Source organism: Anolis carolinensis, unplaced genomic scaffold (assembly GCF_035594765.1).
Source record: "Anolis carolinensis isolate JA03-04 unplaced genomic scaffold, rAnoCar3.1.pri scaffold_13, whole genome shotgun sequence".
NCBI classification, from domain to species: Eukaryota; Metazoa; Chordata; class Lepidosauria; order Squamata; family Dactyloidae; genus Anolis; species Anolis carolinensis.
In genome coordinates, this window is record NW_026943824.1 from 8,091,389 (window position 1) to 8,111,960 (window position 20,572).

At 51.2% G+C, this 20,572-nt stretch overlaps 2 protein-coding genes across 12 annotated transcripts; one reads left to right on the forward strand and one right to left on the reverse strand.

The window, feature by feature from the left end:
- Positions 1 to 154: 154 nt before the first annotated feature.
- On the reverse strand, positions 155 to 14,023 carry rhbdf1 (rhomboid 5 homolog 1). Of its 11 annotated transcripts, none has more exons than XM_062964395.1 (18): positions 13,872 to 14,017; positions 8,376 to 8,550; positions 8,031 to 8,224; positions 6,446 to 6,550; positions 5,882 to 6,095; positions 5,510 to 5,716; positions 4,349 to 4,471; positions 4,073 to 4,242; positions 3,599 to 3,862; positions 3,107 to 3,500; positions 2,409 to 2,570; positions 2,204 to 2,307; positions 2,061 to 2,124; positions 1,678 to 1,769; positions 1,350 to 1,424; positions 1,167 to 1,267; positions 904 to 1,023; positions 155 to 812 (listed from the first exon to the last, which is right to left on the reverse strand). In XM_062964395.1, exons 2-18 carry the CDS (start codon positions 8,517 to 8,519, stop codon positions 316 to 318), a joined length of 3,030 nt encoding a protein of 1,009 aa, XP_062820465.1. In that variant the 5' UTR covers positions 8,520 to 8,550; positions 13,872 to 14,017; the 3' UTR covers positions 155 to 315. The 11 variants fall into 11 exon arrangements, with proteins under 11 accessions (XP_062820465.1, XP_062820468.1, XP_062820466.1 ...); XM_062964398.1 differs by having other exon boundaries at positions 904 to 1,267; positions 3,107 to 3,181; positions 3,389 to 3,500; positions 13,872 to 14,016; XM_062964396.1 differs by having other exon boundaries at positions 904 to 1,057; positions 1,350 to 1,425; positions 1,675 to 1,769; positions 13,872 to 14,016.
- Positions 14,024 to 16,199: 2,176 nt separating this feature from the next.
- On the forward strand, positions 16,200 to 20,540 carry mpg (N-methylpurine DNA glycosylase). The gene is made up of 3 exons (XM_062964421.1): positions 16,200 to 16,367; positions 19,762 to 19,966; positions 20,050 to 20,540. Exons 1-3 carry the CDS (start codon positions 16,200 to 16,202, stop codon positions 20,457 to 20,459), a joined length of 783 nt encoding a protein of 260 aa, XP_062820491.1. The 3' UTR covers positions 20,460 to 20,540.
- The last annotated feature ends 32 nt before the right edge of the window (positions 20,541 to 20,572 follow it).

Consider the following 20,572-nt stretch of genomic DNA (forward strand, 5'->3'; position numbering starts at 1 on the left):
GCCCTGATTATCCCTATGGCACTTTGTGGGACATAGTAAGGCCTCAATTTTTGTGCATTGAACAGTTGGCAAGTGGGACAGTGAAGCGTTTGGGGTTTGATCTGAATTTGAAGCTCTTTTGTTGATAGCAAGATTCAAGCGTGCACTCCAGAAGTTTGTAAATGTAGCTAAAACGCTACCTTGTGTGTATTTAATTGCCACCTGGGCAACACGTAATAAATCTCATTAAAAAGGCCACTTTGGAATTAGTGGTAATAAAAAGATGGCAGCAGAGGAGGGTCCGGCTGAGCCAGACAAGGCAGGGGCCCTTCCCGGTCAGAGGAGGAGGGAGGGTCCGGTCGGTGAGATAAGGCAAGTGCAAGTCGGAGGGGAGGCATTTGGGTTTAAGTCCCTCAGTGGAGCTGGGCGTCCAGCTCGTACTTCTCGCAGAACTTGTCCGTGAAAGGCAGGCAGGTGAGGAGCTCGCACCACTGGCAGCGCAGGGGGAAGACGTAGAAGAGCACCACCAGGCCGGCCAGGAGCCCTGCGAAGACCAGCTGGCAGGCCAGGATCTGGCAGCGCTTGCGGTACAGGTCGAACCTCCCGAAACTGATGTAGGGCAGGAAGGCGAAGGAGAGGAAGAGGCCGCTGACGAAGCCGCAGATGTGGGCAAAGTTGTCGATCCAGGGCAGGAGCCCGACGGCGAAGAGGGAGAGCACCACCGCCAGCAGCTTGAGGAAGGCCCTCCAGGGGCGCGCCAGGATCTGCCAGCTCTGGAAGAGCTCCACAAAGAGGCAGGCCAGGATGCCAAACTGGGACCCGGCTGGACCCACCTGAGGAGAGGAAGGGCACAGTGTTCAAGGGCCTGTGCTTCAGAGGTGGCCCCGAGATGAGACCGTGCCCTCCCCCCTTCACAAGACCCACCTCCGCCCGGTACGGCAGGAAGATGGCGCTGGCCAGATTTCCCGTGATGCCACTCAGCAGGTAGATGATGGAGATGCGGTGCCAGCCAGCCAGCTTCTCCAGGTCCCGCAGGATGGTCATCTGGAAGCAAACGGACACCAGGCAGTGCAGGATCCTGGCGCCAGCAGAGAGAGAGCAGAGGGAGCTGTGACGGGGAGGGGGCAAGACAACCCTCCCCCAGGACCACCAAGGGTTAAAGGGGGAAAGGGAAGAGCCGGCCTTACCCTGCGTGAAGGAAGAGGGAGAGCCACAGCCGGTAAACCTGGTCCGGGACCTCTGGGTTGAGGAAGGGCAGGAGGCCGCAGACATCGTCCATGCAGTGCACCTGCAAAGGAGGCAGAGCTCAGGCTCAGGACCCACAGGCAGGGTTCATGGCATAGGAGAGAGTGGGGGGGAAAGGCGGATACCTGGGAGCAGAGGGTGGCCTCTTCGTGGAAGTAGCCATGCATGAAGGTGCAGTACTCCCTTGAGGTAATCTCACACCTGGGAAGAGGGAGGTGGAAAGTCAAATAGGGCACTGGGGGCCCTTCTGGGGGGCACACAGCAAGGCCTGGTTCAGTCCGGCGAGGGCTCTGGCTTGATTCCCACCAAGGAAGCCACATTAACAAGGACTGAGGGGCCCATCCAGGCAAGTGGTCTGTGCCAAGCCCTTGGGGCCTTTCTCACCCAGCAGGAGGGGTGTTTCCTAGTCAGTGGTGTCCCCCTCCCCTCCCCTCCGGGCCCCTCCCCTACCTTCCCTTGGTGCCGATGCAGCAGGGCCGGCCCGTGATCACACAATCCATGTGCAGGTGGTTGGTGCGGTTCCCAGCACTGTTCTTGATGCAGATCTGGGGAGGGAGGAAGGAGGAGGGAAGCATGTGGGGGGAGAGCTAAGACCCTCAGGATCCCCTCCCTGCCTTTGAGTACGGAGCGGAGTGAGAGCAGATCTGCAGGCTGCACTGGGGGTGGGGCACTTCTCGAGCCCAGTAGCCTCCCAGCAGAAGGCCAGAAGCCCTCCTCACCCCCCACTTGCTCCCATTTCTGGAGGCCCTAATGAACAAGAGCCTGGTGGAAGTAGAGGTAGAGGTAGAGGTGGAGGGTCCGCTTCTGCTCAAAGGGCCCACCCCACGTTCCCTTACCGGCCACCTGGTGATGTCGTCGGGCCACTCGTGGGGATCCATGGAGGCCGGCTGCTCACAGACCCTACAGAACGGAGAGTGTCCATTCATGTGGTGCCAAGGCCCATAGGGCAAAGGGCAAAGGCCAGGAAGTAGGCTCCTACCTGGGGTCTTGATGGCAGACTGACCCAAACTGCCGCTTGTCTCCTGCCAGCAGGGGAGGGGCGCTAGGGTGGCCAGGCCACTTCACCCAGACGGCCAGAGTGGACTGCAAATGAGAGGGGTATTAGTTGAGCAACTAGAAAAGAGCCCCCCATCCAGAGGGAGAGAGAGGGACCCTCACCCAAACATCCCCGGAGGTTCACTCACAGAGCACTCCTCCTCGGCTGTCTGGACGCAGCCGGACTTGTCGTTGCGCACGCAGCAGGCCGAGTGCCTCTCCCTCTCGCGGGCGGCGCTGATGAAACTGTGTACCTGCTGGTCCTGGCGCATGCAGGGGGCAAACTTGGCACCCAGGTGGATGAGGGCTTCCTGAGGAGGGAGGGAGGGCGGTCAGAAAGCCTCAGTCAGCAGCCACATTGGCAGGAAGGGAGAGTGACCCCCAGGCCACCCTCGGAATGGGGGAGGGAGAAGCAGGGAGGCTTGATCTAGCCTAACTATGTGTGTTAGGATTGTTTAGTTATTTTTTGGTTTAATTTCTGTTTGGTATTAAGTTTATAGTCATGGCTGTTCTATTTTCTGTTGATATAATCTGTTTCTTTGTTGACACTGAATGTTTGCCATATGTACTGGAGACCGCCCTAAGTCTCTCTAGGGAGATAGGACAGTATATAAATAAAGTCATGCCGGCCACATGACCTTGGAGATGTCTACAGACAACGCCGGCTCTGCGGCTTAGAAATGGAGATGAGCTCCAACCCCCAGAGTCAGACATGACTGGACTTAACGTCAGGGGAAACCTTTACCTTTACCTTAATTATTATTATTAGTGGTAGAAGCCACCGGCATCCCATTCACCTTCCTCTTCGGGATTCAGGAGGGTGACATATGGGGACAAGAACACTCACCGAACTGGGCCCGATCCAGAAATTCTCCTGCTGGACGTACTTCACATTCTCATAAACCCCACGATTTCTCAAGACCTGTCGGGAAGAATAAGCGATCACGTTTCCTCGAAGGAGAAAAAGGCCAGAGCCCACCTTGAGCAAAGTACCAAATGAGTAGGAAGAGGAGAAGGGCCAGAGGGACTGCCTCTCCCATAGAAGGGGTTTCCTGACCCACAACTGCCTTCCCAGGACCCCCGGGGGGGTTGATGGTTCCCTGTGGCTGCTGCTTCCCAAATCGCTCACCGAGTCCACCGTTTCATGCTGGGAGAAGCCCACGGGTGCAATGCCATAGATGGACACAGCCAGGATGGTGATGAGGGAGTGGACGAAGGTGACCCAGTAGGTGAAGAACGGCCTGCGGGGTGAGAGGAAGCAGAGGCTCAGGCCTAGCCAGAAAGGCAACCTGCTCCCAACACACGCACACATACTCCAGCCCCCTGCATCAAGATTTACCGGTGGTCATCCATGTCCTCAATCTGCTGCTTGACGAAGCTGTCGATGCGCTTGCGGTAAGTGCGGTTGGTCAGCCGGCCCACCATGCCCAGGCCGTAGGGGCGCTTCTCCTTGGCAAAGAGCTTGCGGACGGGGACCGTGATGCGCTGCCCGCGCCGCTGCAGCCCCAGCGTTACCACCTCCTGCCTCAGGCGCACCTTGGGCTGCGGCGGCACCAAGGCGGCCGCACCCTCCTTCTGCTTCCGCCAGCCGCGCTCCAAGGGGCTAAAGCAGGCACAGAAAGGGTAGCCATTGAGGGGGAGGGGTTCCACAGAGAGCAGAAGAGGCACCCACAAAGACCCCTCTCCCAACCCACGCACAGAGCTGGGCCTCTGGGCTCACTGGGCTGAAGCTTCCTTCCTATTTTGTGGTTGTGGAGCCCCTCTCCATTATCTTGGCGCCCCCTCCAAATGGACTCTCCCCCAAGGGACTCACAGCAGGAGGTGGCTCCTCTCCAGTTCACTCCGGTCCAGGGCCCCTCCAGTTAGGGCCGGCTGCTCCTCTGGCGGCGGGAGCTTCACTTCCGCCTCCTTGATGGCCGCCTCGGACGGCGACTCGAAGACCTCGTCGGGGCAGGTGGAGAGCTCTTCCTGGAGGACTCCTTCCTGGGCAGGAGAGCGGAGGGTCAGTGGCAAAGAAGGGCCAGGAAGTCAGCAGGCTTGATGGCCTTCCTCTCCATCCTCTTCCTCCTCCCCTCCTGCCCATTCCTACCCGAGCAAAGAACGAGGTGTCCAGCTCGTCCGGAAAGTCCACGGTGTCCTCTTCCAAGAAGCTGGCGGGGGTGAAGCTGCGGTGCCGGGCCCGCCGGAGGGAGCCCTCCTTCATAGAGCGGCCCTGGAAGAAGGCGAAGGAAGGAAATAAAGAAGAGAGCCTTCAATCAGGTTTAGATTCTTTAATGATACATATGAGGACCTTAGATTCTCTGTTAAGCACTTCACAATTCTGAGATTATTGCAGTTTTTACCTACAGCGATCACTGTATTTTATTGTTTTAACCAGGGGATACTGTGAATTTGTGATGTTACGAGGGCTATCCACAAAGTAGGTTACGTTTTGCATTTTAAAAAGGACAAAGTATAGAAGAAATCATTTACCATATGCAGCTGAAAGACACATTTCAATTCTACAATCTCACCTAATCCCCACTGAAATCTAGGCACGTCTCATATAGATAAATGAGTTTGAAAAGTTCTGCTCCAGTAAATTCCCCGCTTGTGTCCTCAGCTCTTCCCCCTTCTCCCTTCCTGTAGCGTAGCCAAAACGCTGCTCTGCCAGCCACATCCCCATGGTTGGAAACGGAGGAGAGAGGCAGCACATTTACTGGGACAGACCTTTTCAAACTCATTTATCTATATGAAACGTGCCTAGATTTCAGAGGGGATTAGGTGAGATTGTAGTATTGAAATGTGTCTATCAGCTGCATATTGTAAATGATTTATTCTATACTTTGTCCTTTTTAAAATCCAAAACGTAACCTACTTTGTGGATAGCCCTCGTATATTGTTTGTTGCTTATGTTTTGTTTTGCACTTGTACTTTACTTGTTACACCTTGGGTGTTAAGAGAGCCACCCCGAGACCCTCTGGAAGATGGTAGCGGGATATAAATAAAACGAGATATATATGCTGGATTATCATTATTATTATTAGAGAGGGAGAGGAAAGGAAGTAGGGGAAAGCAGTGAGGAAGGGGAAGGAAGGACAGAAAGTAGGGTGTGGAAGGAAAATAAGAAAGATAGGAAGGGAGAAGTTGTAAGAGAAGGGTGTGACACCATCCCTTTGCAATGCCCCCTCTCTCCCTCCCTCCCTCTTGGGCCCCTGAAGGGTGTGATAACCCACCCCACTGCTGACCCCCATCCCCCGGCAGCCCTTACCTTCATGAGGGCAGCTGCAGCCCGGAAGCTCATTTTGGCCACGGACTCCCTCTTGCGCCTGCGGGGCCAGCGGCCGAACCCCGAGCGGGAGCTGCCGAAGGAGCAGAGGGAGGCGGCCCCCGGCGTGATGGGAGTGTGAGGGGCGCTGCAGCCGTCGCTATCCTCTGCCATCCGGAAAGCCCGCCCCCGCGCCAGGGGGTCAACAATCTGCCCACAAAGAGAGGAAGGAGGAGGGGTCAGGGGCAGAAGAAAGGGGACCCAGAGTGCACCTCCACCTGCCAGACCTGCTCTTCAGAGGCTGGCTCGGACTGAGTGCACCCCAAGCCATGTGTTCCTATCTCCGGCCCCCAGCCCCTATAGCTGCCTCCTCACCCGCTGCATGCCCAGATGGCAGCTGCCCACGTAGAGCGGGGGCGGTGTCTCGGTGCTGGCCAGGGAGAGGTTGTCCTGGCTGGGGAGGTCCATTTCCCGTATGACCTGGGGCTTCAGCTTCCCGTAGCGCAGGCTGCAGTGGCGCAGGCTCTTCCGCTGCCATTTCTGTGTGGCGTCGCTCTCCTTGCTGATCCCAAACCAATCCGCTGTGCCCCTGAAAGGAGAAGGACAGGCATTCGGGGAGACTCTGGCGGACCCCTGGCACCAGGCCCCGAGACGGCTGCCAGTCTACAGCCAAGTGCACTTGCTTGGTCTTGTGGTTAGTGTCACCTGCATCAGGGCAGCATCCTGGGAGATTCCTCATTAGCAAGGGTTTTTTTGTGTGTGCAGGGTTTCACAGCATGGGCCAATGGTGGTCCAAAACAGAAGGTAAGGGAGGAAGGGCTAGAGGCTGCAGGTGAAGGGTATGGCAATGGAGAGAGGCTGCCAAGGGCCCACATGCACTGGACACACACATGCACTGGGGTGTTTGGGGGGCACAGCATCACTGCAGCCAGCCGGTACCTGAGGAGGGTTCTGGGCAGGGAGTGGCGCTTCCTCAGGAGCCGCCTGCCCCCCAACTGGCGCCCCCCAGAGGGCAGGGTCTGGGTCCTCTCAAAGCGCACCTGCCTGCCGCAAAGACGAGAGAGCGCTGAGCGAGGGGGAGGAAGGCAAGTGGGGGCTTCTGGGCAGAGAGAGGCCTTTGGGGTGGAGAGGACCCCTTGCAGATGGTTTCAGAGAGGGGTCACATATCCCTGCCCCAGTGCAGTCCTCTTACATATGCCACAATCCCTGTTAGCTCTGCTTTCGAGAGGTAACAGGGTGCCATTCTTCCCTTGATGCATCATATTCAGGGGCGGGAGCATTACTGGAAAGTCTCTCCCCATGGGTCCCCATGGACAGGCTACCTCTTCCTTGAGACGCCATCCCTCCATTGGGGCACCTATTTATTTATTTACTTCATTTATACCCCGCCTTTCTCACCCCATGGGGAACTCAAGGCAGCTTACAACTCCAGCAAGACTCAATGCCCCTTAAAGGTAAAGGTTTCCCCTGATGTTAAGTCCAGTCCTGTCTGAATCTGGGGGTTGTTGCTCATCTCCATTTCTAGAAGAGCCAGCAAGACTCAATGCCCCTTAAAACATAATAATAAGCACATCCCGTCAATTAAAATCAATTAACAGACATATCAAACAAAGAACAATACAGGTAAAAACATATAAAGTGCATAATTACATTATATATGTATATAATGTGAATATACATAATATATATTATATATGTATATAATATATATTATATATGTATATAATGTGCTCTGCCCTGAGTCTCCTTCGGGGTGAGAAGGGCAGAATATAAATACTGTAAATAAATAAATAAATGAATGAATAATATCATTCATCCCTAATCCTTATTCAGACTTTGTTGAAACCCATAATAACTTATTCTTCAAATGCTTGAGTAAAAAGCCAAATAGTGCTGCTCCTAAAAGGTAAAGGTAAAGGTTTCCCCTGATGTTAAGTCCAGTCATGTCTGACTCTGGGGGTTGGTGCTCATCTCCATTTCTAAGCCAAAGAGCCGGCGTTGTCCGTAGACACCTCCAAGGTCATGTGGCCACTGGCATGACTGCATGGAGCGCCGTTACCTTCCCGCCGGAGCAGTACCTATTGATCTACTCACATTGGCATGTTTTCGAACTGCTAGGTTGGCAGAAGCTGGAGCTAGCAGCGGGCGCTCACTCCGCTCCCGGGATTTGAACCTGGGACCTTTTGGTCTCCAGCTCAGTGCTTTAACACACTTCGCCACCGGGGCTTAAAACATAATAATAATAAAACATAATAATAATAAAACATAATAATAAGCACATCCCATTAATTAAAATAAATTAACAGACAAAACAAAGAACAATAAGATAAAAACATGTAATGTGCATAATTTCATTCATCCCTAATCCTTATTCAGACTGTGTTGAAACCCGTAATAGCTTATTCTTCAAACGCTTGAGTAAAAAGCCAAAGAGTGCTGCTCCTAGCCATAACAAAATCCCATCCCCTGTGAGACAAAAGCCTTTCCCGCCCCCCTTGGGACCCTCCTCCCTCTGCTGCCCTACCTGCGGATGGTCTGTGTGATGGAGGCGTGGCGATGGAGCTCCATCCTCCGCCGGCCCTCGCTGCAGGGAGACGGGAGGCGGTTGTTGTTGTCGGAGGGCATGCTGACACTGCGCAGGAAGGGAGGGCGCCGGGGAGGCTGCTGCTGCTGCCAGGGGATCCCCAAAGAGGAGGAGCAGGAAGAGGGGTCCGGCCCCTGAGGGCAGAGGGCAGGAGTGGGTCAGGTGGACTTGGAGACCCCCCTCGGTTCCCCAAACAGCTCTGAGAAGCACCGGCGAAACACAGGGCAAGGGGAAGTGGGAGCTCCTCCTCACAAGGGGGCACAGAGAGAGTGTGTGTGTGTGTACCTCAAGGCGTGTTCCTTGCGCTACCTGGGCCATGGCCGGATCCTGCGTGAACCCCACGGAGGCCGGGAGAGGGATGTCCAGCCGGAGCCCTGGGGGCTTCTTCCGCTGGAGGCTGCTGGCGCTGTCCCTCCTTGGCCCCGACATCCTCCCGCCTCAGCAGCTGCTGCTCCTTCACCTATGGAGAAAGGGGTAGAGGGTCCTGAGGGAGGCCAGAGAGCCTTTCCTGGCCCATCATGGATTAATTTTAATGTTTGTTTTTATACTCTGCTGTTTTTAATTGTTTCAATCAGATTGCTATGTTTATTATTCATTCCTCATTCTTTTTTTCCATCAGTGGTCACCTCGATCCTCCCAGGAAAATCTCCTATACGTACTGGGCCCTAGGAAGGTACACCTGGAAGCTACAAGGCCTAGAGCCTTTTCGACATATGCTCAAATTCTGTGGAACTCATTGCCTCCATATATTAGAGCAATGTCGGAGTTGCGACCTTTTGTAAAAGCGCTCAAGACTTGGCTGTTTGGTTGTGCATTTAAGTAAATCGGATTTAATTTGCCAAATAGTCACTGTTGAATGTTTTTTATGTTGAATGTTTTTATATTGTGGAATGATATTTTAAATTGTAAGTCGCTCAGAGCACTCTGGTGGAGAGAGACTAATCAAGAAATAAAGTGAAATGAAGATTATGTTTTGAAATGTGTTTTTAGTTTGTAAACTTTGTTGTGCTGAGCATGGTCCTGCTTGTCTCTTCGAGGAGATGGTGGTGGGATATAAAAATAATATTATCATCATCATCATGACCATGGGGCTGCCCATCAGAGATGGCTTTGAACCCAGAGGCCCCCAGGGCAGGAGTCAGCCAAGGCCAGGCAGGGAGGGAGAGAGAGGAGGGCGAGATGCTCTGGCCCCTCCCTGCCCCCCAAGCTCCCTCCCCTCCAAAGTGGAGGTCCCTTCCCTCCCCCCAGAATGCATTGGGAAAGAGGGTGCAGCTGGACTTCCGGGCAAGACGCCACTTGGCCCCAAAAGTCTGGATCTGTCATCATAACCAGACACAAATAGGACGCCAGGAAGCCCACGCCCCAAGCCCAAGGGACCCCCTCCCCTTCACTGGGCAAGCCCTCAAAAAGAAGCCGCCTCTCCCCCAAACTGTTCAGGAAGAGTAAGCAATGAGTTTGTAGACTAGAGGCGGCGGGAGGGGGGCTCCAGGAGAAAGGCGCATCTGGAGGGAGACTCGACCTATATGTTGGAAAGAAGCCCACAAAGTTCAACCTATGCAAAGAGAGAGAGAGCCTGGACATGAAGGCAGGCGAGGAAGAGCCAGGAACAGTTTGGGGGGAAGGGGTCTTTGCACGTCACTCCCTGACTCTGCTCCTGCTTTGGAACCAGAAAAGCCAGTTCCCAATTCCCAGGGTTCTTCCTGCCACAGAGAGAAGGAAGAAGGGAGCGAAGTGGAGTGCAGGAGGGGAGAGCAAGAGGGGGCTCCTCCTGGCATCTGGGGAAGGCCCAGGGGTCACAGCCTCCCTCCCCTCCTCCCCTGTTCTCTGTGACAGAAAGGGAGGGGCACTCACCGGCCGGCTCTGCTATCCTCCCCAGCTCCTCCTCCTGCGGCTGCCGCCTCTGGAGGGCACCAGGGCTTGTGGGGGGCAGCGAGGAGGCAGCACCGCGATGGGGTCCATGCAGCGAGGGCCGGCCTCTTCCTCCTCCTCGGTCAGAGCAGCAGCAGAGGAGGAGGAGGAGGAGGAGCAGGGTGTCCCAGCAGCGCAGAGGGAAGGCAGGCAGGGAGGCAGGAAGAGAGGCAGGAGGAGGAGGAAGGCGGGCCGGGCGTGACTCAGGCCTCAGGAATGCGCCCTCGGAAGCCCTGAAAGGGAAGCCAAGGGAAGAGAAGACAGGGGAGGAGGGGGCTCGTGGGGGGGGGGGGGGAATGTCCCAGGACGGAAGCTGGGGCAGGCAGGAAGGGGATCACGGGCATCTAGCAGAGGGCAGTGGTGGGCCTGCATGCCCCAATTTGGCCTGACAAGACACTGATGCCAGGATGCCCCCCCACCCGCACTCCCCACGGCCCCTGGGGCTGCAAGGGCCCATTGTCCGCAGGAAGCCGGATCATGAGCCTGAATGGCCCTTTGTGGCCAAGGAGGAGGCTGGCATGGGCAGAGTCCGCCCCGCCCCACCCCTGGAAGGAAGGCAGAAGAATGCCCCATTGAGAGACCTGACAGATGACCTTTAAGAGCTTCTTGCAAGAGGAAAGCAGGAGCCGCTCTTTCCCTCTCTTTGTTCCTGGGGAGACCCTGTCCCCAGGGCAAGGGCAGAGGGAAGGGGAGGGGTGTCCTGCAGTGGTGCCCCCTTCTTGGCCCCACTGTGCCCTTTGAGGGAATGGTGGGCTCCAGGCCTTAGGAGTGTTACTTCCGGGGGGGGGGGGGTCCCACTCCCAAAGCAGCCAAGCAAGGAGGCCCCACAGGAGAGGTACCGAGGCCAGGACCCCTGTCTGTCCTCCAAGTGTCCCAGAGGGACGGCAGCCTCCGGTTCTGACCTCTTCCTCCCGGGAAGGTCAGGCTTCCTGGGAAAGGCTTGGCTTGGCCAGTGCAGCAGAAGGGCCTCCAGAGAAGCCAGCGCCCGTGCCCCCTGGGCCTCCCTCCTCCACTCTCTCCCCTGGAAATCCCCATTGGCTGCTGGGAAGAGGAGACCCCCGCTGGCATCCTGTGCTATTAAATGCGGCCAGAGACGGATGGCGGCAGCATGGCGGAGGCGGAGGCCTGGCCGTTTTTATCCCAGGACATTCTTAGCTGCCCGTCTGGACCCGCCCCGTCTGGGGTAGAGAAGGATTCCTGGCTGGCATTCCTCCCAAGGGGAGGAGGAGAGGAGCGAGGTCCCTGCGATTATGGGGAGGGGGACAAGGTGGGTGGATGTTGCCGGAGGGAAGGAAGACAGACTCGGGAGATACACACACACCCCTCCAGTTTCTACAGCCTGGGAGTCTCCTCCACCACCCCCTCCAGATGTGGGCCCATGGCCTCCGGTGGTTTCCATCCCGGTTATATTTAGCCTAGTGGAGAAGGAAGGCGCTTGCCTGGACGAGGCAGCAGCTGCAGATCGTGGAGGAGGGGGCTAAAGCGAACACTCCGGCCAAATCATGGCCTGAAGGGCGGCAGAGCGGGCTGCCCAAGGCCAAGAGCACACGTCCAGGCCCACTCCCTTCCTTCCACCCAGCTTAGAGCCGTGGGCTGCCCCCCTCCCTCTCTCTCTCTGTATAAAAGAGGGCACCGGGGACCTCCATGGAACTGCAGGCCACAACAAGGAGGGGAATCACACATATGCATTTGACATTTGATGCTCTTCTTTGGCTATATCATCTGCGGAAGGGCATCACTATAGGACAATACCAGACAAAATGTTTGTGTTTTGAAAGCAGTGTGGTGTAGGCCCTGGAGCGTAAGTGTAGAAAGAGATATATAGATACATATAATATCATATATACTTTATGCATATATACATATATACATATAGGTAAAGGTAAAGGTTTTCCCTGACGTTAAGTCCAGTCATGTCTGACTCTGGGGGTTGGTGCTCATCTCCATTTCTAAGCCGAAGAGCCAGCGTTATCCGTAGACACCTCCAAGGTCATGTGGCCGGCATGACTGCATGGAGCTCCGTTACCTTCCCACCGGAGCGGTACTTATTGATCTACTCACATTGGCATGTTTTCGAACTGCTAGGTTGGCAGAAGCTGGAGCTAACAGCGGCCGCTCATTCCACTCCTGGGATTTGAACCTGTGATCTTTCGGTCTGCAAGTTCAGCAGCTCAGTGCTTTAACACACTTCGCCACTGAGGCTCCTATCTATCTATCTATCTATCTATCTATCTATCTATCTATCTATCTATCTATATCTGTATGTATGTGTGTGTGTGTGTGTGTGTATGTGTGTGTGTGTATGTGTGTGTGTGTGTGTGTGTGTGTATATATATATATATATATATATACACACACACACACACATACACACACACACACACACACACACACACACACACACACACACACACAGCGTGAGGGGCCGCTGTTAGCTCCAGCTCTTGCCAACCTAGCAGTTTGAAAACATGCCAATGTGAGTAGATCAATAGGTACCGCTCTGGCAGGAAGGTAACGGCGCTCCATGCAGTAATGCCAGCTACATGACCTTGGAGGTGTCTACGGACAATGCCGGCTCTTCGGCTTAGAAATGGAGATGAGCACCAAGCCCCAAAGTCAGAAATGACTGGACTTAACGTCAGGGGAAACCTTTAACTTTACTAATATGTACCTATGTGTGTATGTGTGTGTGTGTCTCTCTCTCTCTCTATATATATATACTAGCTTTGCCCAGCCACGCGTTGCTGTGGCTTATGGGAATCCTTTGTTGGCCAGGTGGAATAGCAGTGATTAGCCTTGCAGTCTCAAAGCCTGGCCGTTTTCGGGAGTAGCTGGAGTTTTTGTTGTATAAACGTACAGGCAGATAATCTGTATTTTATAGGCAGTGTGGAAGAGGCCTAAGTGAGGCCTAACTCTGCCTGTCCCCTGGGCTGAGTGGGTTGCTAGGAGACCAAGTGGGCGGAGCTTAGCCTTCTAACTGGCAGCAATTGGAATAAAAACAATTATTCCTCTCCCTCTAATTAGGACTTTATTTTTCTTTTCTTTTTGTTGTATGAACACAGAGGCATGGATGAGGGGTTGTGCTGCCAAGTTTAGTGTTTCTGGGATGTATAGTTTTGTTGTTTTGTCCTAGGCCAAAATTTAATTACCCTTTTTTTTATATATATATATATATATATATATATATATATACACACACACACACACACACACACACACACACACACACACAGAGCAGTTATGAGGCCCTTTGTCCTTGGGCAGGGTCTGAGGACCCCTCTGCAGACAGACATTCCGAACCGGCTATTTAGTGGAGCATTTGCTAGGAAGAGGATGAAGGAAAGGGAAGGGGCAGCCTTGCCCTCTTACTGCTCACTCGGCTGCCTTCCTTTCTTAATAATAATAAGCCTTTATTTGTACCCCACCTCCATCTCCCATAGGGACTCCGAGCGGCTCACAAAATGTCACTCAATAGTGTCATAACATGTACAATATGTCATTCAGAACACAATAGATAAAATTAACATGTACAATTAAGAAAAGCAACCTCATTTATTAAACAGAAGCAATAAAATATAGTTGTAGCCATCATTATAAGATCCACACAACAGTTCAGCATCTCAACTGTATTACCTTAAATGATGTGAGGTGCTAATATAGAACAATTAGATTGTCCACAGTCTAAACAGTGTAAAAAGACTGCTGAAACAGCCACGTTTTTAATTCCTTTCCAAAGTGCTGTAGTGTAGGGGCTGACCTAAATTCCTTCCCTGCCAGGTGGCCATTCCCCAGACAGATAGGCTCCAGAGGAGTGCCTGGGTGGCAGAGTACGGCCCCTGCTTAAGAGGCCTAGGGCCCGCCCTCGAGACTCACCTGGAGGAGATGGCACCTGCCGCCAGGGAGAGCCGGACGGGATCCTCCCAGGTTAAGGGCTTGGCTTTGCCTTCCATTTCAGCTCAGGGCATCATGACGGCCCTTCCTTCCTTCCTTCCTTCCTTCCTTATTCCCTTCCTTTCTCCTTGGCTCCGGGAACTGCAGGCCACAACAAGGAGAAGAGTCAAACATATGCATTTGACATTTGATGCTCTTCTTTGGCTACATCATCTGCGGAAGGGCATCGCTATAGGACAAGACCAGACAAAATGTGCGTATTTTAAAGGCAGTGTGGTGTAGGCCCTGGAGCGTAAGTGGAGAAAGAGATATATAATATCATCTATATATATAAAAGAGTGATGGCATCACGGCGACCCACAAAACAACAAAACTACAGGTCCCCCAACCTCGAAATTTGACAACACAACCCATCATCCACGCCTCTTGGTTGATACAACAAAAAGAAAAGAAAAATAAAGTCCTAATTAGAGGGAGAGGAATAATTGCTTTTATCCAACTGCTGCCAGTTAGAAGGCTAAGCTCCTCCAACTTGGTCTCCTAGCAACCCAATAAAAAATAATCAAAAACACTAAAAAATAATTAAAAACACTAAAAGATTAATACAATAAAATATTATAATAACAGAAAATAACTAAAAATAATACAATAAAATAATAAAATATAATAAATAAAAAGATAACTTACAATAAAATTAATTTAAAAATACAAATAGCGTCAAATAAAAATTACACAACAATTTTTAACCAATACCACCACCACTTTGCCACAGCAACGCGTGGCCGGGCACAGCTAGTATTATATATTATTGTAAATTACAGTAGAGTCTCACTTATCCAACACTCGCTTATCCAACATTCTGGATTATCCAACGCATTTTTGTAGTCAATGTTTTCAATACATTGTGATATTTTGGTGCTCAATTTGTAAATACAGTAATTACTACATAGCATTACTGTGTATTGAACTACTTTTTCTGTCAAATTTGTTGACTAACATGATGTTTTGGTGCTTCATTTGTGAAATCATAACCTAATTTGATGTTTAATAGGCTTCTCCTTAATGCCTCCTTATTATCCAACATATTCGCTTATCCAACATTCTGCCGGCCCGTTTATGTTGGATAAGTGAGACTCTACTGTATATTGTACAGTAGTCTCACTTATCCAACATTTGCTTATCCAACGTTCTGGATTATCCAACGCATTTTCGTAGTCAATGTTTTCAATACATCATGACATTTATGTTGGATAAGTGAGACTCTACTGTATTAGTATTATATTGTATTACAAAATAATATTATTAATATCATATGCATATACAATATATTATCATATTATATATTATTGTAAATTATCTATATATATAAAAGAGTGATGGCATCAGGGCAGCGGACAAAACAACAAAACTACAGGCCCCCCAACCTCGAAATTTGACAACACAATGCATCATTCACGGCTCTAGGTTGATACAACAAAAAGAAAAGAAAAATAAAGTCCTAATTACAGGGAGAGGAATAATAGTTTTTATCCAATTGCTGCCAGTTAGAAGGCTAAGCTCTGCCCACTTGGTCTCCTAGCAACCTACTCAGCCCAGGGGACAGGCACAGTTAGGCCTCACTTAGGCCTCTTCCACAGATTATCAGATTTTAACTGGATTATATGGCAGTGTAGACTCAAGGCCTTTCCACACAGCTATATAACCCATTTAGAATCTTATATTATCTGCTTTGAACTGGATTATCTTGACTCCACACTGCCATATAACCCACTTCAGTGTGCATACTAAACATAAAGACTACCATACAACAGACATTCAATACCACCACTACCTCAACAATTTCTCACCAACACCACCAGACAACGCCACAGCAACGCGTGGCTGGGCACAGCTAGTATTTTATATATGTATATATGCATGTGTGTGTCTATGCGTCTCTCTCCATACACACACACACACACACACACACACACACACATAGAGCAGGTATGGGCCAATATGGGCCCTCCAGGTGTTTTGCACTTCAACTCCCACAATTCCACACAGCCTCAGGCCCTTTCTTTTTCCCCCTCAGCCACATAAGCTGTGAGGAATTGTGGGAGTTGAAGTCCAAAACACCTGGAGGGCCCAAACTGGCCCACACCTGATATACAGAAAGACATAAATATACATACATGCACGCGCTCGCACACGTACTTCCGGTTGAGGAGGCCTCCCGCCTGGCCCGCCCCTTCCTCTTCCGCCTGGCTCGCCTCCTGCGGGCTCCTCTCGGGCCTCTTCTTCTCCACTTCCGGGAGGCCTCGCCGAGAGATGCCTGGCCCCGGGAAGCGCCTCCCTCCGCCGCCGGAGAAGGAGGAGGAGGAGGAGGAGGCGGGCTTGGGGAGGGCCCTGGCTCCCATCCCTGCTGGGCCCCCTCGCCTGGGGCCCGCCTTCTTCGCCCAGCCCTGCGTCCGCCTGGCCCGGGCCCTGCTGGGGAAGGTAGACAATGTCCTCAATCCCTTGTCAATACAGGCAGTCCCTCCCCAAGTGACAAACATCGGACGGGGCGGAGACCACAGGAAGTGAGAGCAAATCCACTCCTGGAAGAGTTATGATCATGTCTCATGTTTAGTGGTCTTACTGATTTTAATGCATAGTTATAGGTTTCTTGTTTAGATTTTGGGATTTGGTTTAACATGTATGTTAAAAGGTAAAGGTTTCTCCTGACATTAAGTCCAGTCATGCCTGACTCCGGGGGTTGGTGCTCATCTCCATTTCTAAGCCAAAGAGCCGGCGTTGTCCGTAGACACCTCCAAGGTTATGTGGCCGACATGACTGCATGGAGCGCCGTTACCTTCCCGCCGGAGCAGTACCTATTGATCTACTCACATTTGCATGTTTTCAAACTGCTAGGTCGGCAGGAGCTGGGGCTAACAGCGGGCACTCATTCTGCTCCCGGGATTTGAACCTGGGACCTTTTGGTCCGCAAGTTCAGCAGCTCAGTGCTTCTTTTTTTTTCTCGTGTCAGGAGCAACTTGAGTTGCTTCTGGAGTGAGAGAATTGGCCGTCTGCAAGGACGTTGCCCAGGGGACGCCCAGATGTTTTTGATGTTTTTACCATCCTTGTGGGAGGCTTCTCTCATGTCCCCGCATGGAGCTGGAGCTGGAGCTGATAGAGGGAGCTCAACCGCACTCTCCCCAGGTGGGATTCGAACCTGGCAGCTTTCAGGTCAGCAACCCAACCTTCAAGTCACTTAGTCCACTACGCCATCTGGGGGCTTTAACACACTGTGCCACCAGGAGCCCAAGTATGCCCTTACAGTAGAGTCTCACTTATCCAACATCACTTATCCAACGTTCTGGATTATCCAACGCATTTTTGTAGTCAATGTTTTCAATACATCATGACATTTTGGTGCTAAATTCGTAAATACAGTAATTACTGCATAGCATTACTGCGTATTAAACTACTTTTTCTGTCAAATTTGTTGTATAACATGATGTTTTGGTCCTTAATTTGTAAAATCATAACCTAATTTGATGTTTAATAGGCTTTTCCTTAATCTCTCCTTATTATCCAACATATTCACTTATCCAACATTCTGCCGGCCCGTTTATGTTGGATAAGTGAGACTCTACTGTACTTGCATTAAACCAATTGCTTTTTCCATTTGTATACATTTTCCATCATACTTATGGGTCATATTAATCCCCAAAGGCTTGCTTAAATAATCAGCACTGCTTCTAGGCAAGGCCACCCGGGGGCCAGTGTTACCTTCCTTTCCCACAAGCCTATTGATCTACTCACATTGGCATGTTTTCAAACTACTTGCTGGAGCTAACAGCGGGTGCCCACTCCGCTCCCAGGATTTGAACCTGGGACCTTTCGGTCTGCAAGTTCAGTAGCTCAGTGCTTTAACACACTTCACCACTGGGGCTCCACATGTATGTTAGGCATTGAATTTTGCCAATACAGTAGAGTCTCGCTTATCCAATGTGGCCGGCAGAACATTGGATAAGCGAATATGTTGGATAATAAGGAGAGATTAAGGAAAAGCCTATTAAACATCAAATTAGGTTATGATTTTACAAATTAAACACCAAAACATCATGTTATACAACAAATTTGACAGAAAAAGTAGCTCAGTACACAGTAATGCTATGTAGTAATTACTGTATTTACAAATTTAGCACCCAATGTATTGAAAACATTGACTACAAAAATGCATTGGATAATCCAGAAGGTTGGATAAGCGAGTGTTGAGTAAGTGAGACTCTACTGTAAATAGAGCCCCGGTGGCAAAGTGTATTAAAGCACTGAGCTGCTGAATTTGCAGACCGAAAGGTCCCAGGTTCAAATCCTGGGAGCGGAGTGAGCGCCCACTGTTAGCTCCAGCTTCTGCCAACCTAGCAGTTCGAAAACATGCCAATGTGAGTAGATCAATAAGTACCGCTCCGGCGGGAAGGTAACAGCGCTCCATGCAGTCATGCCGGCCACATGACCTTGGAGGTGTCTACGGACAATGGCTTAGAAATGGAGATGAGCACCAACCTCCAGAGTCAGAAATGACTGAACATCAGGGGAAACCTTTACCTTTACCTACAGTAAATAAACAAATAGATTTCACTGAAGTTACACTTTAAAATGTCCCTGTTTTGACTTACAAATTCAGCTTAAGAACAAACCTACAGAGCCTCTCTCTTTCGTCCCTTGAGGACTGCCTGTATTGTTATTGTTATGAACAGGGGTCCCTAAACTAAGGCCCGGGGGCCACATGTGGCCCATCAAAACCATTTATTCGGCACCCGTCGCGGCGGCTTCCTCCTCCGAGGATAGCGCATGCAGCACGAGGAAGGAAGGAAAGATGCACGCCTTTCCTACCTCCTCCCTTGCTTGATGCATGCCTTCCAAAGCTTTGCTATTTATAATGGTACTTTTATTATTATTTAATTTAATTATTATTTAAATAATTAATTGCTTATTAAGGGGTGCTTTGCTAGTGCTTTTGGTGCACAAAGGCAGAAGAGGTTGGACTAAACGGCCCAAAGGGTCTCTTCCAACCCTCTTTGCTATTATTATTATTATCATTATTATTATTGACAGGACACAGTATAACACAGCCAACGAGATATATATGCTGGATTTCGTATCACAAAATCACAAGTTGAACACTTCCCAAGCATTTAGGACTGTGTGATTATTTATTATTATTATTATTATTATTATTATTAACATCATTAAGGCAGGGTGGCCATCAGTCAGGGGTGCTTTGCTTGTGCTTTTGGTGCACAAAGGCAGAGGGGGTTGGACTAAATGGCCCAAGGGGTCTCTTCCAACCCTCTTTACTATTATTATTATTATTATTATTGACAGAAGGACACAGTGTAACACAGCAAACGAGATATATATGCTGGATTTCGTATCACAAAATCAGAAGTTGAACACTTCCCAAGCATTTAGGACTGTGTGATATATTATTATTATTATTATTATTATTATTATTATTATTATTATTATTATTATTATTAATAGTAGTAGTAGTAGTAGTAGTAGTATTAATATAATTGAGGTTGGGTGGCCATCTGTCAGGGGTGCTTTGCTTGTGCTTTTGGTGCACAAAGGCAGGGGGCTGGACTAAATGGCCCAAGGGGTCTCTTATTTTTATTATGATCATGATTATTATTAACATTGAGGCTGTATTTGTTCCCATTTTGTTTTTTTACTTCAAAATTTGTTCATAGTTTTTTTTAAAAAACTATAATCTGGCCCTCCAACAGTCTGAGGAACCGTGAACTGGCCCCCTACTTTAAAAGTTTGGGGACCCCTGGTTATGAGCATCTCTTCCGCTCTTCACCCCACTCCTCCTGCCTCTGTCTCTTTCCTTTCCCTGCAGGTGCTGGTGCGCCGGCTGCCCAGGGGCCCTTTGCTCCGAGGGCGGGTGGTGGAGACAGAGGCCTACCTGGGGGGCCCGGACATGGCTTCCCACTCCCGGGGCGGGCGCCGCACCCCCCGCAACGCAGCCATGTTCATGGCCCCCGGCACCCTGTACGTCTACCAGATCTATGGCCTCTATTTCTGTGTGAACATCTCCAGCCAGGGTGAGTGGGGGGGCTCCCTAGGGGCTCTTCTGCCCTCTCTCAGCATGACACCCAACTGGCCCTTGCCCTCTCTCTCTCCGCAGGAGAGGGGGCAGCGGTGCTGCTGCGCTCCCTAGAGCCCCTCGAAGGCCTGGAGGCCATGCAGGAGCAACGCCTGCTCCTCTCACGCCGCCGGAAGGAACCCCCCGCCCCTCTTAAGGCCTGGCAGCTGTGCAATGGCCCCTCCAAACTCTGCCAAGCACTGGCCCTGGACAAGACCCTGGACCAGGAGGACCTCAGCTGCCACCCGGACCTCTGGCTGGAGGAAGGCCAGGAGGAGGAGGACAAAAAGGAGGAGCTGGCAGTGGTGTGTGCCAGGCGCATCGGCATCAGCGGGGACTGGGCCCACAAGCCCCTGCGCTTCTATCTCCGGGGCAACAAGTACGTCAGCGTTGTTGACAAGGAGGCTGAGGGGGCCGCTGGAACCAGGCCCACAGATGAACCCAGAGCCTGAAGGAATAAGCGGGTCCTGCCTGGGTCTCTGGGGTATTTTCTCACATTGGACAATAAAGCAACTTTTCCTCTTTTGGCAAAAGAGCGGGCCTGTCCTGTCTTTTGGGGGACAGG